Source organism: Pecten maximus, chromosome 3, assembly GCF_902652985.1.
Source record: "Pecten maximus chromosome 3, xPecMax1.1, whole genome shotgun sequence".
NCBI lineage: Eukaryota > Metazoa > Mollusca > Bivalvia > Pectinida > Pectinidae > Pecten > Pecten maximus.
The window spans coordinates 33,408,163-33,424,449 of NC_047017.1; the positions used below are offsets into that span (position 1 = coordinate 33,408,163).

General features: G+C 36.1%; 1 protein-coding gene across 1 annotated transcript in view; it reads right to left on the reverse strand.

Annotated features, from left to right (window-relative positions):
- Window positions 1–16,287, reverse strand: part of LOC117323956 — a 41,037-nt gene that overhangs the window by 4,696 nt on the left and 20,054 nt on the right. The window contains exons 9-18 of the mRNA XM_033879516.1: window positions 14,617–14,774; window positions 13,704–13,760; window positions 13,343–13,411; window positions 6,276–6,353; window positions 5,795–5,857; window positions 4,956–5,043; window positions 1,848–1,996; window positions 1,411–1,576; window positions 1,049–1,296; window positions 117–242 (exon numbers count right to left, since the gene is read on the reverse strand). Coding sequence (XP_033735407.1) covers window positions 117–242; window positions 1,049–1,296; window positions 1,411–1,576; window positions 1,848–1,996; window positions 4,956–5,043; window positions 5,795–5,857; window positions 6,276–6,353; window positions 13,343–13,411; window positions 13,704–13,760; window positions 14,617–14,774 — 1,202 coding nt within the window. The remainder of the gene's footprint in view (window positions 1–116; window positions 243–1,048; window positions 1,297–1,410; window positions 1,577–1,847; window positions 1,997–4,955; window positions 5,044–5,794; window positions 5,858–6,275; window positions 6,354–13,342; window positions 13,412–13,703; window positions 13,761–14,616; window positions 14,775–16,287) is intronic.

The window sequence follows — 16,287 nt, forward strand, 5'->3', positions numbered from 1 at the left end:
TGTGATTATCAAATAACTGGTAGAAAATGTCATGTGATTATCAAATAACAGGTAGGAAATGTCATGTGATTATTTAATAACAGGTAGATGTAGGAAATCAGGTTTTTGACAATTACCTCCTTGTTGAAGACATCAACACCATAAAAGACACCAAGTTTGGCAAGAGCAAGCATTACTGGTACCTGGGCATCCATACTAGTTTCTGCTGCCATGTCATAGAAACGTTTGGCAAGGTGAACATCCTGGAATCAGAAACATGGAATTGCTTATGGTGAAATTTTGGTGCCCACACTCATAAGATGTTCAATATCTCTGTAAGTTTATCACCTTTTTTCTGTCTTAGCAACTTAGAATTAAATACTGCTGTCTTAGATATTGTCACTTTAAGTAGGGCTTTTACAAAATGACTAGAATGATGATGTGTTAAGGAGATTTCTGGTAAGTACCTGCCCATCAGTTTTAAAACTAGAAAACGTCTATAAGATATAAATGCCCCTGCTGCCCCCTAACACCCCGAAACAGTTCGGTGAGGAGCGCATCAACAGTTCCTGAGGTTAGATCGTTACATAGGTATAGGATGGGATGGGACACATCACCTCGGGAGGTGCCGGACATGGGTAACACTATATTTCAGGATAGGGTCATAATAAAACATTCAAGATGGGGAACAAAAAGTACATAATTATGAAATTTGAGAAAAATCTCTGCTAAATAAGAATTATTATAGAAGAAAACAACGGTAAAATTTCAGATGCCTGACAGCCTTTAGTTTTCAATTAACTTCAAACTGATACATAAGCAACAAAGATCCCAGGGGTGTTAAAATTTGGATAAAACCCTTCCAGTACTTTCTGAGAATCAATGATAGTAGCTTTGTGACTTTTAAATGTTACCTGGCATAAATCAATCTAATCCACAACAAAGAACCAAGGAGAACAATCTGGATTAATACATGTAATAACCAAGGAAGATCTGTCCAGAATAATGGACAGACAGATGAGAAACAACTAGTTATTTCTGTATATGTACAATCCAACAATAGCCATACCTGTTTGAGCCCCAGGCCCTTCTCATGCATGTAGCCGAGGTTGAACATGGCCTGAGCATTATGCTGCTGCTCCGAGGCCACACGGTAGTGGGAGGCAGCTGTCTCATAATCTATCTTAGTCCCCTGGCCATAGTAGTGGTAGTCGCCCATTTTTACTCGTGCTGATGTTGATCCCTGGGCAGCTGCACGTGCCCACTGCAATAATGCACGCTCGTAGATCTCAGATTCCTTGAAATCCCCAATGTCACCTACAGAGACAGGGATCGTGAAGTTAAAGGTAAACATTTATCAAAATTTATAACTATTTCAAAAATATCAAAATAAATTTTACATGCAATGATACATAATATAAAGCCAGCTACCTTGGTCTAGTATGTAAGCTACGTTGGACTGAGCCACCTCGTATCCAAGCTCAGCCAGGAAGGTGTACTTGACAAGGGACTGGAAGAGATTACCCTCCTTGTACAGACTGTGTGCCTCAGACAGCATCTCGGCCCAACGACCACGCTCAGCCACATTTTTAAACAACTGCAGATAGAGATGATGTTGAAAAGGAAAAGTTTAATAAAATCAGATACCACAGGAGAATAACAATCTTATTAACTTTCTTTTGTGAATTATTGCTGTATTAAGGAATTTGTGAAAATTATTGTTCTAATCCAGACACTACATATTATCCTGATTTGGCAGATTATGATTTTATTGATGACAAAGATAATCAGTAGAGTCGACAAGAGAAACAGATTAATATAAATAAAACTCCCGGTGCTGAACCAAGGGTATTAAAATGTAAACATACCTCTACTGCAGTATGACAGTTCCTTAGCACCCCTGTTCCTGTAGCATGCATCTGAGCCAGGTTGAAGAAGGCCAATACGTGGCCCCCTTGTGAAGCAAGGTTGAAGTATTTAACAGCCAATTTGTAATCTCTCCTCACTCCTTTTCCACCTGAAAACACAGAAAACCCCCAAAAAACATAGTAATCCAAACATTGCAATACACACAGGGCATTAAAAATTGTATCAGCGATTTATTAAATAAAGATAATTAGTAGTCAATTTGGTTATTTGGGAAAAATGTTATTATGTCCCTCCTTATATCAAACAACTACTGGAGCTATTTACTGTGAGAAGTGTATAGCAAATAAGTAACAATGACATATACATGCTAAACTTCATAGCTATGTTTAATGGCATTCTATCTACTTCATAGCTCACATCATATGGCATTCTATCTAATTCATAGCTATGTTTTATGGCATTCTATCTACTTCATAGCTAATATAAGACATTCTATCTACTTCATAGCTATGTTTTATGGCATTCTATCTACTTCATAGCTCATGTCTTATGGTATTCTATCTACTTCATAGTTCATGTCTTATGGCATTCTATCTATCTACTTCATAGTTCATGTCTTATGGCATTCTATCTACTTCATAGTTCATGTCTTATGGCATTCTATCTACTTCATAGCTATGTCTCATGGCATTCTATCTACTTCATAGTTCATGTCTTATGGTATTCTATCTACTTCATAGTTCATGTCTTATGGCATTCTATCTACTTCATAGCTCATGTCTTATGGTATTCTATCTACTTCATAGTTCATGTCTTATGGCATTCTATCTACTTCATAGTTCATGTCTTATGGCATTCTATCTACTTCATAGTTCATGTCTTATGGCATTCTATCTACTTCATAGCTATGTCTCATGGCATTCTATCTACTTCATAGTTCATGTCTTATGGCATTCTATCTACTTCATAGCTATGTCTCATGGCATTCTATCTACTTCATAGTTCATGTCTTATGGCATTCTATCTACTTCATAGCTAATGTCTTATGGCATTCTATCTACTTCATAGCTCATGTCTTATGGCATTCTATCTACTTCATAGTTCATGTCTTATGGCATTCTATCTACTTCATAGCTATGTCTCATGGCATTCTATCTACTTCATAGTTCATGTCTTATGGCATTCTATCTACTTCATAGCTCACATCTTATGGCATTCTATCTACTTCATAGCTCACATCTTATGGCATTCTATCTACATTATAGCTCACATCTTATGGCATTCTATCTACTTCATAGCTCACATCTTATGGCATTCTATCTACTTCATAGCTCACATCTTATGGCATTCTATCTACATTATAGCTCATGTCTTATGGCATTCTATCTACTTCATAGCTCACATCTTATGGCATTCTATCTACTTCATAGCTCACATCTTATGGCATTCTATCTACTTATAGCTCACATCTTATGGCATTCTATCTACATTCATAGCTCACATCTTATGGCATTCTATCTACATTATAGCTCACATCTTATGGCATTCTATCTACTTCATAGCTCACATCTTATGGCATTCTATCTACATTATAGCTCATGTCTTATGGCATTCTATCTACATTATAGCTCACATCTTATGGCATTCTATCTACTTCATAGTTCACTGTCTTATGGCATTCTATCTACTTCATAGTTCATGTCTTATGGCATTCTATCTACTTCATAGCTCATGTCTTATGGCATTCTATCTACTTCATAGTTCATGTCTTATGGCATTCTATCTACTTCATAGTTCATGTCTTATGGCATTCTATCTACTTCATAGTTCATGTCTTATGGCGTTCTATCTACTTCATAGCTAATGTCTTATGGCATTCTATCTACTTCATAGCTCATGTCTTATGGCATTCTATCTACTTCATAGTTCATGTCTTATGGCGTTCTATCTACTTCATAGCTATGTTTTATGGCGTTCTATCTACTTCATAGCTAATGTCTTATGGCATTCTATCTACTTCATAGTTCATGTCTTATGGTATTCTATCTACTTCATAGTTCATGTCTTATGGCATTCTATCTACTTCATAGTTCATGTCTTATGGCATTCTATCTACTTCATAGTTCATGTCTTATGGTATTCTATCTACTTCATAGTTCATGTCTTATGGCATTCTATCTACTTCATAGCTCATGTCTTATGGTATTCTATCTACTTCATAGCTATGTTTTATGGCATTCTATCTACTTCATAGCTCATGTCTTATGGTATTCTATCTACTTCATAGCTCATGTCTTATGGTATTCTATCTACTTCATAGTTCATGTCTTATGGTATTCTATCTACTTCATAGCTCATGTCTTATGGTATTCTATCTACTTCATAGTTCATGTCTTATGGCATTCTATCTACTTCATAGTTCATGTCTTATGGCATTCTATCTACTTCATAGCTATGTCTCATGGCATTCTATCTACTTCATAGTTCATGTCTTATGGTATTCTATCTACTTCATAGCTCATGTCTTATGGTATTCTATCTACTTCATAGCTCATGTCTTATGGTATTCTATCTACTTCATAGTTCATGTCTTATGGTATTCTATCTACTTCATAGTTCATGTCTTATGGTATTCTATCTACTTCATAGTTCATGTCTTATGGCATTCTATCTACTTCATAGTTCATGTCTTATGGTATTCTATCTACTTCATAGTTCATGTCTTATGGCATTCTATCTACTTCATAGTTCATGTCTTATGGCATTCTATCTACTTCATAGTTCATGTCTTATGGCATTCTATCTACTTCATAGTTCATGTCTTATGGTATTCTATCTACTTCATAGTTCATGTCTTATGGCATTCTATCTACTTCATAGCTCACATCTTATGGTATTCTATCTACTTCATAGCTAATGTCTTATGGTATTCTATCTACTTCATAGTTCATGTCTTATGGCATTCTATCTACTTCATAGTTCATGTCTTATGGTATTCTATCTATCTAGAATTACCTCCTTGTCATTACATTATTTATTTTGATGGAAAGTTGCGAACCAATCAATAAATACCGGGTTATTCAAAATATTCAGGAGGAGATACTAACTGAAGTACATGAGTCCAAGTTGTAGTTGGGACTCCATCCAGCCCTGCTCAGCAGCTTGTGTGAAGTACTGGAAGGCTTTCATGTAATCCTACAAAACATCACCAATCTATGTCAATAATCCTACAAAACATCACAAACCTATGTCAATAATCCTATAAAACATCACAAAGCTTTCATGTAATCCTACAAAACATCACCAATCTATGTCAATTATCCTACAAAACATCACCAATCTATGTCAATAATCATACAAAACATCACCAATCTATGTCAATTATCCTATAAAACATCACCAATCTATGTCAATCCTACAAAACATCACCAATCTATGTCAATAATCCTACAAAACATCACCAATATATGTCAATTATCCTACAAAACATCACAAATCTATGTCAATAATCCTACAAAACATCACCAATCTATGTCAATTATCCTACAAAACATCACCAATATATGTCAATTATCCTACAAAACATCACCAATCTATGTCAATTATCCTACAAAACATCACCAATCTATGTCAATAATCCTACAAAACATCACAAATCTATGTCAATAATCCTATAAAACATCACCAATCTATGTCAATAATCCTACAAAACATCACCAATCTATGTCAATAATCCTATAAAACATCACCAATCTATGTCAATTAAACAGAGGAACAACAAGGTGTACTTTACTGGGATCAACTCCCACACTAAAATAAGACAAAGTGTGTAAAGCCTGTGAATTAAGTTATGGCAGATCAAACGCATGTTTTTGCATGCCGCTTTCTGTAACATTTCATGACTTATCATCTCTATGTCAAACTAATGTATATAAAAATGATTTACCTGTTCTACACCTTTGCCATACATGTACATCACCCCTAGTCCAGTCTGTCCAACTGGGTTACCCTGGAAACACAAAGAAGTTATGTTAAGTTCAATTTTATTACATCTAATCCAGTCTTTTTATCCCGATTACCCTGGAAACAAAACCTCTAAACTCAAACTATTCAACGCTGCTTACTCATTTAACACAGGTCCAGAAGATTTGATAAAACAAGTTTACAAGAACAAGAAAAGGTTAATTTGAAGTTGCTCATCATTGTAACCTTGACATCATGACATATCTACTATTGAATATAAAATGCCTCCATCTGAAGTTGGTGATCCTGAGGACAGACTTACGAAAAGTCCTGTGCTACCTAATTACACTTTTTTTAGTCAAAATCTGATAAAATGTAATTTCAACGCAACAAAAATCACCATGAAACTGAGATATCACAATGATTTCTCCATTTCATAAATCTGTCTAAAAGCCACACCATACCTTCTCTGCTGCCTGTCTGAAGAACTGTAAGGCAGTTTGGTTGTTCTGTTTGATAGCTGGGCTTCCCTCAGAGTACATCTGGATAAATATAAAAAAAAATAGATAGTTATAACAAACTTATCACAGAAGAACATAGCAAACACTGGTCCATTTGATGTAGATATCATGTAAGACTATGACAGAGGTACACCTAGAATCAAGGACGAGTTTGCAGTGATGCTATTAAACATGTCTCACTGTACCATACCTGTCAAGTTTCCCGCATTGGACTGGAGACTCCAGAATATTCAATACAGAAATAAAATTCTCCAGTTTGAAATTAATGACACACGCGGGTCCAGAATTTTATTAAATTCTCCAGTTTTCTCAGTGTACTTGCAGCTGTAGTTGACAACTGTCTAACATTTTTGCAATTACCATTTTACCAGTTATAATTCACTGGGAAATCAAAATTCTTAATTATTGTTACATTAACGACCTAACTATCAACAGAATGTACCTTTCCAAGGAAAGCATAGGCATTGGCATTAGCTGACTCCCCTGCCATTAGGAAGTAGTGGAGGGCTCTCTGTAACACAAAGTCTTCATATCATACATGTACATAACCTCCATAGTATTGGGGAGTTCTAGGTAAGTTCTCTTAAACACAAACACATTTTGTAAGAAACTGGCTTAAAATTAGGGTACTGAGGATTCAAAGGATATTACTCAGTCAAACTATAAAATATTATCTATGCAAAACATGAAAATATTCTCTATCAGAGACATATGCAGATGCCAATTTTTTTTCAATTTTACTGGCTAGAGCTTTGAGAACAAAAAGTGAGTATGCTGTGGTTTGTTTGACAGTAAATACTCACCTCATGGTTGATTCCAACACCTCGGCCTCCCTGGTAGTACAGCTGTCCCAGGACAACCTAACCAACAAAACACCCAAACATCAACAGCCAGAATAGTCAACCAGTCTTATATAGAAAAAAATTTGAGAAAAGTTGTTACTTATATTTTCAGAAATACAAGTAATGTGATGAACAGAGTCTTTCACTTTTGGCTATGTCATATGGAATTTATTAAAACTTAAAGATAATTTTATAATGTAGTGAAAATTGAGGAGTTATCTCCCCTGATTGGAACTGGCTTCCACACATGGTCTTAACCTCGTTCTCAATTCCGAAACCCGAACAGCAAAGACATGTTTTCATAACTGTGAAAATTACTTAACCTTCCTATTGCCTGGTTTTTTAGTCTAAACTTTATTAACTAATTTTCTACAGAAGACTGGTGAACCTTCCTACCAATTTTCTCTACAATATTTACATACCACTCTTGTAAGATCCTCTTAACTTTAAATAAAAATCATATCACCAGGAAACTAAACAAACAACATACAGCACAATATGTGTGGAAATAAGACTTGTTTAAGTCTTGCCCTTTGTGTTTGACACAGAAAAACAAAGTTACATTTATTTTGGGTAACTCATATTTTCTGCTTAAAATATCGTTATTTAAGCATCAGGGACAAAATAATTTAGTAACTAGATATACCAAGAGTTTTCAACTTGATGTAGTTTACTACAGTATAGTTACCTTGTTTCTGTTGTAAATACTCCAGGTAAAATACCAAGAGTTACTAACTTAAAGGTAGGTAGAATGTATCTCACAAGGGCTTTGTTTTCTTTACAATGGAAGGTTCTTACTTGAACATAACCTTAAAATAAAAAGTGAGTGTACTTCATTTTCTTAATATGTAAAACATTTCATGTACAACTTTACCTGTGCCTGAACATCGCCTTTGTCAGCCAAGAAGTGGTAGTATTGGAGAAGGTCATCGTCCATGAGGGCACTTTGACCAGAGTTAGTGTTCTCCACTTCATCCTGGAGTCGTACTCTCTGTATCACAGGGCCACCAGACACTGTAACTACATCCGCCACTGTAATTAGTCATCAAACAATCAATAAATATCCAGTAGATACTATAACACAAGCATTATACCTGGTAACTGGGAACAAGCATTATACCTGGTAACTGGGAACAAGCATTATACCTGGTAACTGGGAACAAGCATTATACCTGATAACTGGGAACAAGCATTATACCTGGTAACTGGGAACAAGCATTATACCTGGTAACTGGGAACAAGCATTATACCTGGTAACTGGGAACAAGCATTATACCCGATAACTGGGAACAAGCATTATACCCGATAACTGGGAACAAGCATTATACCTGGTAACTGGGAACAAGCATTATACCCGATAACTGGGAACAAGCATTATACCTGGTAACTGGGAACAAGCATTATACCTGGTAACTGGGAACAAGCATTATACCTGGTAACTGGGAACAAGCATTATACCTGGGAACAAGCATTATACCTGGTAACTGGGAACAAGCATTATACCTGGTAACTGGGAACAAGCATTATACCTGGTAACTGGGAACAAGCATTATACCTGGTAACTGGGAACAAGCATTATACCTGGTAACTGGGAACAAGCATTATACCTGGTAACTGGGAACAAGCATTATACCTGGTAACTGGGAACAAGCATTATACCTGATAACTGGGAACAAGCATTATACCTGGTAACTGGGAACAAGCATTATACCTGGTAACTGGGAACAAGCATTATACCTGATAACTGGGAACAAGCATTATACCTGGTAACTGGGAACAAGCATTATACCTGGTAACTGGGAACAAGCATTATACCTCGTAACTGGGAACAAGCATTATACCTGGTAACTGGGAACAAGCATTATACCTGGTAACTGGGAACAAGCATTATACCTGGTAACTGGGAACAAGCATTATACCTGGTAACTGGGAACAAGCATTATACCTGGTAACTGGGAACAAGCATTATACCTGATAACTGGGAACAAGCATTATACCTGGTAACTGGGAACAAGCATTATACCTCATAACTGGGAACAAGCATTATACCTGGTAACTGAGAACAAGCATTATACCTCATAACTGGGAACAAGCATTATACCTGGTAACTGGGAACAAGCATTATACCTGGTAACTGGGAACAAGCATTATACCTGGTAACTGAGAACAAGCATTATACCTCATAACTGGGAACAAGCATTATACCTGGTAACTGGGAACAAGCATTATACCTGGTAACTGGGAACAAGCATTATACCTGGTAACTGGGAACAAGCATTATACCTGGTAACTGGGAACAAGCATTATACCTGGTAACTGGGAACAAGCATTATACCTGGTAACTGGGAACAAGCATTATACCTGGTAACTGGGAACAAGCATTATACCTGATAACTGGGAACAAGCATTATACCTGGTAACTGGGAACAAGCATTATACCTGGTAACTGAGAACAAGCATTATACCTGGTAACTGAGAACAAGCATTATACCTCATAACTGGGAACAAGCATTATACCTGGTAACTGGGAACAAGCATTATACCTGGTAACTGGGAACAAGCATTATACCTGGTAACTGAGAACAAGCATTATACCTCATAACTGGGAACAAGCATTATACCTGGTAACTGGGAACAAGCATTATACCTGGTAACTGGGAACAAGCATTATACCTGGTAACTGGGAACAAGCATTATACCTGGTAACTGGGAACAAGCATTATACCTGGTAACTGGGAACAAGCATTATACCTGGTAACTGGGAACAAGCATTATACCTGGTAACTGGGAATTGATATAGATAATAGAGGTAAGTATTACCACACTAGTATACACTGTCAATAAACACAGAGGCAGGGTAGTCAAGTGGTAGGATGCAGGGCTATGTGACCAAAGGGTCGATACGTTACTCCATTGTACATTGTTGTTCTGATCCGACATGAAAATCATCACTTAGCAAAACTCTAGTACATGTAATGCATTGTCTTATGAAATAATGTTGTAACATGACCAAAACACATGTATTGTTCTTGTCTGGACAATGCAAACCAGCAAGTTTGTCTCAGGAATCATTCAAAAACAACTTTCTGAAGACAAGTGCAGTTAATATAAAACTTACAGAAGGGCCCATTATAACACTGGTTGGTGCTATAGGGGACACGTGTGTCAGGTAGCTGTATTCATTTCTATCTACTCACAGACAATTATCCAGCCACTGTAACAGCTTGTTTAATTAGGTTTTAACTGTATAAGTAGTTATCCAATTAAGTTAGGTTTAACTGTATAAGTAGTTATCCAATTAAGTTAGGTTTAACTGTATTAGTAGTTATCCAATTAAGTTAGGTTAAGTAGTTATCCAATTAAGTTAGGTTAAGTAGTTATCCAATTAAGTTAGGTTTAACTGTATTAGTAGTTATCCAATTAAGTTAGGTTTAACTGTATAAGTAGTTATCCAATCAAGTTAGGTTTAACTGTATTAGTAGTTATCCAATCAAGTTAGGTTTAACTGTATAAGTAGTTATCCAATTAAGTTAGGTTTAACTGTATTAGTAGTTATCCAATTAAGTTAGGTTTAACTGTATTAGTAGTTATCCAATCAAGTTAGGTTTAACTGTATAAGTAGTTATCCAATTAAGTTAGGTTTAACTGTATTAGTAGTTATCCAATTAAGTTAGGTTTAACTGTATAAGTAGTTATCCAATTAAGTTAGGTTAAGTAGTTATCCAATTAAGTTAGGTTTAACTGTATTAGTAGTTATCCAATTAAGTTAGGTTTTAACTGTATAAGTAGGTATCCAATCAAGTTAGGTTTAACTGTATAAGTAGTTATCCAATTAAGTTAGGTTTAACTGTATTAGTAGTTATCCAATTAAGTTAGGTTTAACTGTATTAGTAGTTATCCAATCAAGTTAGGTTTTAATTGTATTAGTAGTTATCCAATTAAGTTAGGTTAAGTAGTTATCCAATTAAGTTAGTTTAAGTAGTTATCCAATTAAGTTAGGTTTAAATGTATTAGTAGTTATCCAATCAAGTTAGGTTTTAATTGTATTAGTAGTTATCCAATTAAGTTAGGTTAAGTAGTTATCCAATTAAGTTAGTTTTTAACTGTATTAGTAGTTATCCAATTAAGTTAGGTTTAACTGTAGAAGTAGTTATCCAATTAAGTTAGGTTTTAATTGTATTAGTAGTTATCCAATTAAGTATCAGTATTTTAATATTATTCATTGTACAAGTCCTAGAGTACATATTTCAGTTACATAACAGACAGGTAGAAGATCCCAACGACAAGGATATGTTACCTGTAGCTGCCACTTTCTTGTAGTAAGTCAGGGCTGTCTCACACTTCATCTCTACACCGATCCCCGACCAATACCGGTATCCCTGTAACAGTCAACACCAGCCATAAGGAACAGTGTGTTCTCATTAGGAGGTGCAGTAGGACCTCAAACAACCAGGGAATCTTCTATGTTTAATATGTCTTCATTTCAAACTGCGTCAACAATTATATAATGCATTCTTATTCACAAAGATCGCTTTGCTACATCATTTAAGACATATTGAAGTTGCTCTAGAATAATTGTTTTCTTCTCCAGCCGGTGGAGATTTAATGCTGCTTACCAAAGCCATCTGGGCCAAAGGATCTCCTCCGAGTGATGCGAAGGTAAAGTAGACCAGTGCCTATGGAGAGATTAAAAGTGGTGTTTTTATTAACTTATTTCTTATGTGTTCAAATTAAAGGATTTTATTATTTCACTAAACATGCTGGTAATGTACCAGGTAGCTACTGGCTGCTGTGTGGTACTCTACTATAATTATGTACAACCTGTATGAAAACTATTAACTTATCCACAAATTATCAAATTAACATACACATTATATCCCTTTGCTTACATGCTCTCACACAAACTATTTACATAGCTAAGTAGAGGCCGAATGTGAGTCAGCACACTTGTCTAGTCAACCAAATAATTATGGATTCCAAAGCAACAGTTTCCATGGAAGCTTCATCATATCCTATACCTAAGCTAATTATAATACCAACATATTACAGAATAACAGAACGGCGATTTTTAAAACATCACCCAGACACTATATGCTTCAAAATAACAGAGTTCACTGGTAGTAACATTATCATCAATAAACTTACCTCTGCCTGACTGGAATTTCTACCAATACCAGCACTGTTTACAAATCCCATCCCCTGAAATATAGATCAAACATGAGATTGTATTGTTACAGGGACATACGGGTGGTTATACTGATTTTACTGATAAAAGTTCAATTCACATGAAGAATTTCATGTTTGCTTTCTAATTAAAAACAGGTATACAATAAATAGAATCTTACACTCTTGTCAATGCATTATGGAAAACAAACAATTTTTTTATCTTTACCCATCTACGGAAACCACTGAAAAGTAAAAAGGTGACTCAAGATGTTATGGAATTCATCGAATTCAAAAAGAAATGTAAGCCAAGTATTTAAGATGCTCTGGATTTCCCTGCTTCGTTCATGTCTGGATTTTTCCGACAGTGTGGATATGTATAATCACGGAAGGTATCATATAAGTTGTTCATAACAACATGGCATATATATGTGTGTAACAACCCATGTGTTCAACGAGTACCAGATCTTTATTAAATGCTTAAAACTTAACGTAAAAGTTGTCGTTGTTTTGCATAGTCATGTAATTATATATAATCGCACACGTGTGTATACACAGCCACGGTCCTGGTACAGTACATACTCCGTGTTCGCCCCGCCCCTTTCGGCACAGAACCAATCAGGAAGGTCGATACATTGTTTCAAGCTTATCGGTTGGCGATTCAATACAATCAACAGTTGCTGTACTACTATTGAAAAAGTACCGTACACACTTCAGCGCGCAGCGCTGTAAACATGTCTCACTGTACCATACCTGTCAAGTTTCCCGCATTGGACTGGAGACTCCAGAATATTCAATACAGAAATAAAATTCTCCAGTTTGAAATTAATGACCCACGCGGGTCCAGAATTTTATCAAATTCTCCAGTTTTCTCAGTGTACTTGCAGCTGTAGTTGACAACTGTCTAATATTTTTGCAATTACCATTTTACCAGTTATAATTCACTGGGAAATCAAAATTCTTAATTATTGTTACATTAACGACCTAACTATCAACAGAATGTACCTTTCCAAGGAAAGCATAGGCATTGGCATTAGCTGACTCCCCTGCCATTAGGAAGTAGTGGAGGGCTCTCTGTAACACAAAGTCTTCATATCATACATGTACATAACCTCCATAGTATTGGGGAGTTCTAGGTAAGTTCTCTTAAACACAAACACATTTTGTAAGAAACTGGCTTAAAATTAGGGTACTGAGGATTCAAAGGATATTACTCAGTCAAACTATAAAATATTATCTATGCAAAACATGAAAATATTCTCTATCAGAGACATATGCAGATGCCAATTTTTTTTCAATTTTACTGGCTAGAGCTTTGAGAACAAAAAGTGAGTATGCTGTGGTTTGTTTGACAGTAAATATTCACCTCATGGTTGATTCCAACACCTCGGCCTCCCTGGTAGTACAGCTGTCCCAGGACAACCTAACCAACAAAACACCCAAACATCAACAGCCAGAATAGTCAACCAGTCTTATATAGAAAAAAATTTGAGAAAAGTTGTTACTTATATTTTCAGAAATACAAGTAATGTGATGAACAGAGTCTTTCACTTTTGGCTATGTCATATGGAATTTATTAAAACTTAAAGATAATTTTATAATGTAGTGAAAATTGAGGAGTTATCTCCCCTGATTGGAACTGGCTTCCACACATGGTCTTAACCTCGTTCTCAATTCCGAAACCCGAACAGCACAGACATGTTTTCATAACTGTGAAAATTACTTAACCTTCCTATTGCCTGGTTTTTTAGTCTAAACTTTATTAACTAATTTTCTACAGAAGACTGGTGAACCTTCCTACCAATTTTCTCTACAATATTTACATACCACTCTTGTAAGATCCTCTTAACTTTAAATAAAAATCATATCACCAGGAAACTAAACAAACAACATACAGCACAATATGTGTGGAAATAAGACTTGTTTAAGTCTTGCCCTTTGTGTTTGACACAGAAAAACAAAGTTACATTTATTTTGGGTAACTCATATTTTCTGCTTAAAATATCGTTATTTAAGCATCAGGGACAAAATAATTTAGTAACTAGATATACCAAGAGTTTTCAACTTGATGTAGTTTACTACAGTATAGTTACCTTGTTTCTGTTGTAAATACTCCAGGTAAAATACCAAGAGTTACTAACTTAAAGGTAGGTAGAATGTATCTCACAAGGGCTTTGTTTTCTTTACAATAGAAGGTTCTTACTTGAACATAACCTTAAAATAAAAAGTGAGTGTACTTCATTTTCTTAATATGTAAAACATTTCATGTACAACTTTACCTGTGCCTGAACATCGCCTTTGTCAGCCAAGAAGTGGTAGTATTGGAGAAGGTCATCGTCCATGAGGGCACTTTGACCAGAGTTAGTGTTCTCCACCTCATCCTGGAGTCGTACTCTCTGTATCACAGGGCCACCAGACACTGTAACTACATCCGCCACTGTAATTAGTCATCAAACAATCAATAAATATCAAGTAGATACTATAACACAAGCATTATACCTGGTAACTGGGAACAAGCATTATACCTGGTAACTGGGAACAAGCATTATACCTGATAACTGGGAACAAGCATTATACCTGATAACTGGGAACAAGCATTATACCTGGTAACTGGGAACAAGCATTATACCTGGTAACTGGGAACAAGCATTATACCTGATAACTGGGAACAAGCATTATACCTGGTAACTGGGAACAAGCATTATACCCGGTAACTGGGAACAAGCATTATACCTGGTAACTGGGAACAAGCATTATACCTGATAACTGGGAACAAGCATTATACCTGGTAACTGGGAACAAGCATTATACCTGGTAACTGAGAACAAGCATTATACCTGGTAACTGGGAACAAGCATTATACCTAGTAACAGGGAACAAGCATTATACCTGGTAACTGGGAACAAGCATTATACCTGGTAACTGGGAACAAGCATTATACCTGGTAACTGGGAACAAGCATTATACCTGATAACTGGGAACAAGCATTATACCTGGTAACTGGGAACAAGCATTATACCTGGTAACTGGGAACAAGCATTATACCTGATAACTGGGAACAAGCATTATACCTGGTAACTGGGAACAAGCATTATACCTGGTAACTGAGAACAAGCATTATACCTGGTAACTGGGAACAAGCATTATACCTGGTAACTGGGAACAAGCATTATACCTGATAACTGGGAACAAGCATTATACCTGGTAACTGGGAACAAGCATTATACCTGGTAACTGGGAACAAGCATTATACCTGGTAACTGGGAACAAGCATTATACCTGGTAACTGGGAACAAGCATTATACCTCATAACTGGGAACAAGCATTATACCTGGTAACTGGGAACAAGCATTATACCCGGTAACTGGGAACAAGCATTATACCTGGTAACTGGGAACAAGCATTATACCTGATAACTGGGAACAAGCATTATACCTGGTAACTGGGAACAAGCATTATACCTGGTAACTGAGAACAAGCATTATACCTGGTAACTGGGAACAAGCATTATACCTAGTAACATGGAACAAGCATTATACCTGGTAACTGGGAACAAGCATTATACCTGGTAACTGGGAACAAGCATTATACCTGGTAACTGGGAACAAGCATTATACCTGATAACTGAGAACAAGCATTATACCTGGTAACTGGGAACAAGCATTATACCTGGTAACTGGGAACAAGCATTATACCTGATAACTGGGAACAAGCATTATACCTGATAACTGGGAACAAGCATTATACCTGGTAACTGGGAACAAGCATTATACCTGGTAACTGGGAACAAGCATTATACCTGATAACTGGGAACAAGCATTATACCTGGTAACTGGGAACAAGCATTATACCTGATAATTGGGAACAAGCATTATACCCGATAACTGGGAACAAGCATTATACCTGGTAACTGGGAACAAGCATTATACCTGGTAACTGGGAACAAGCAT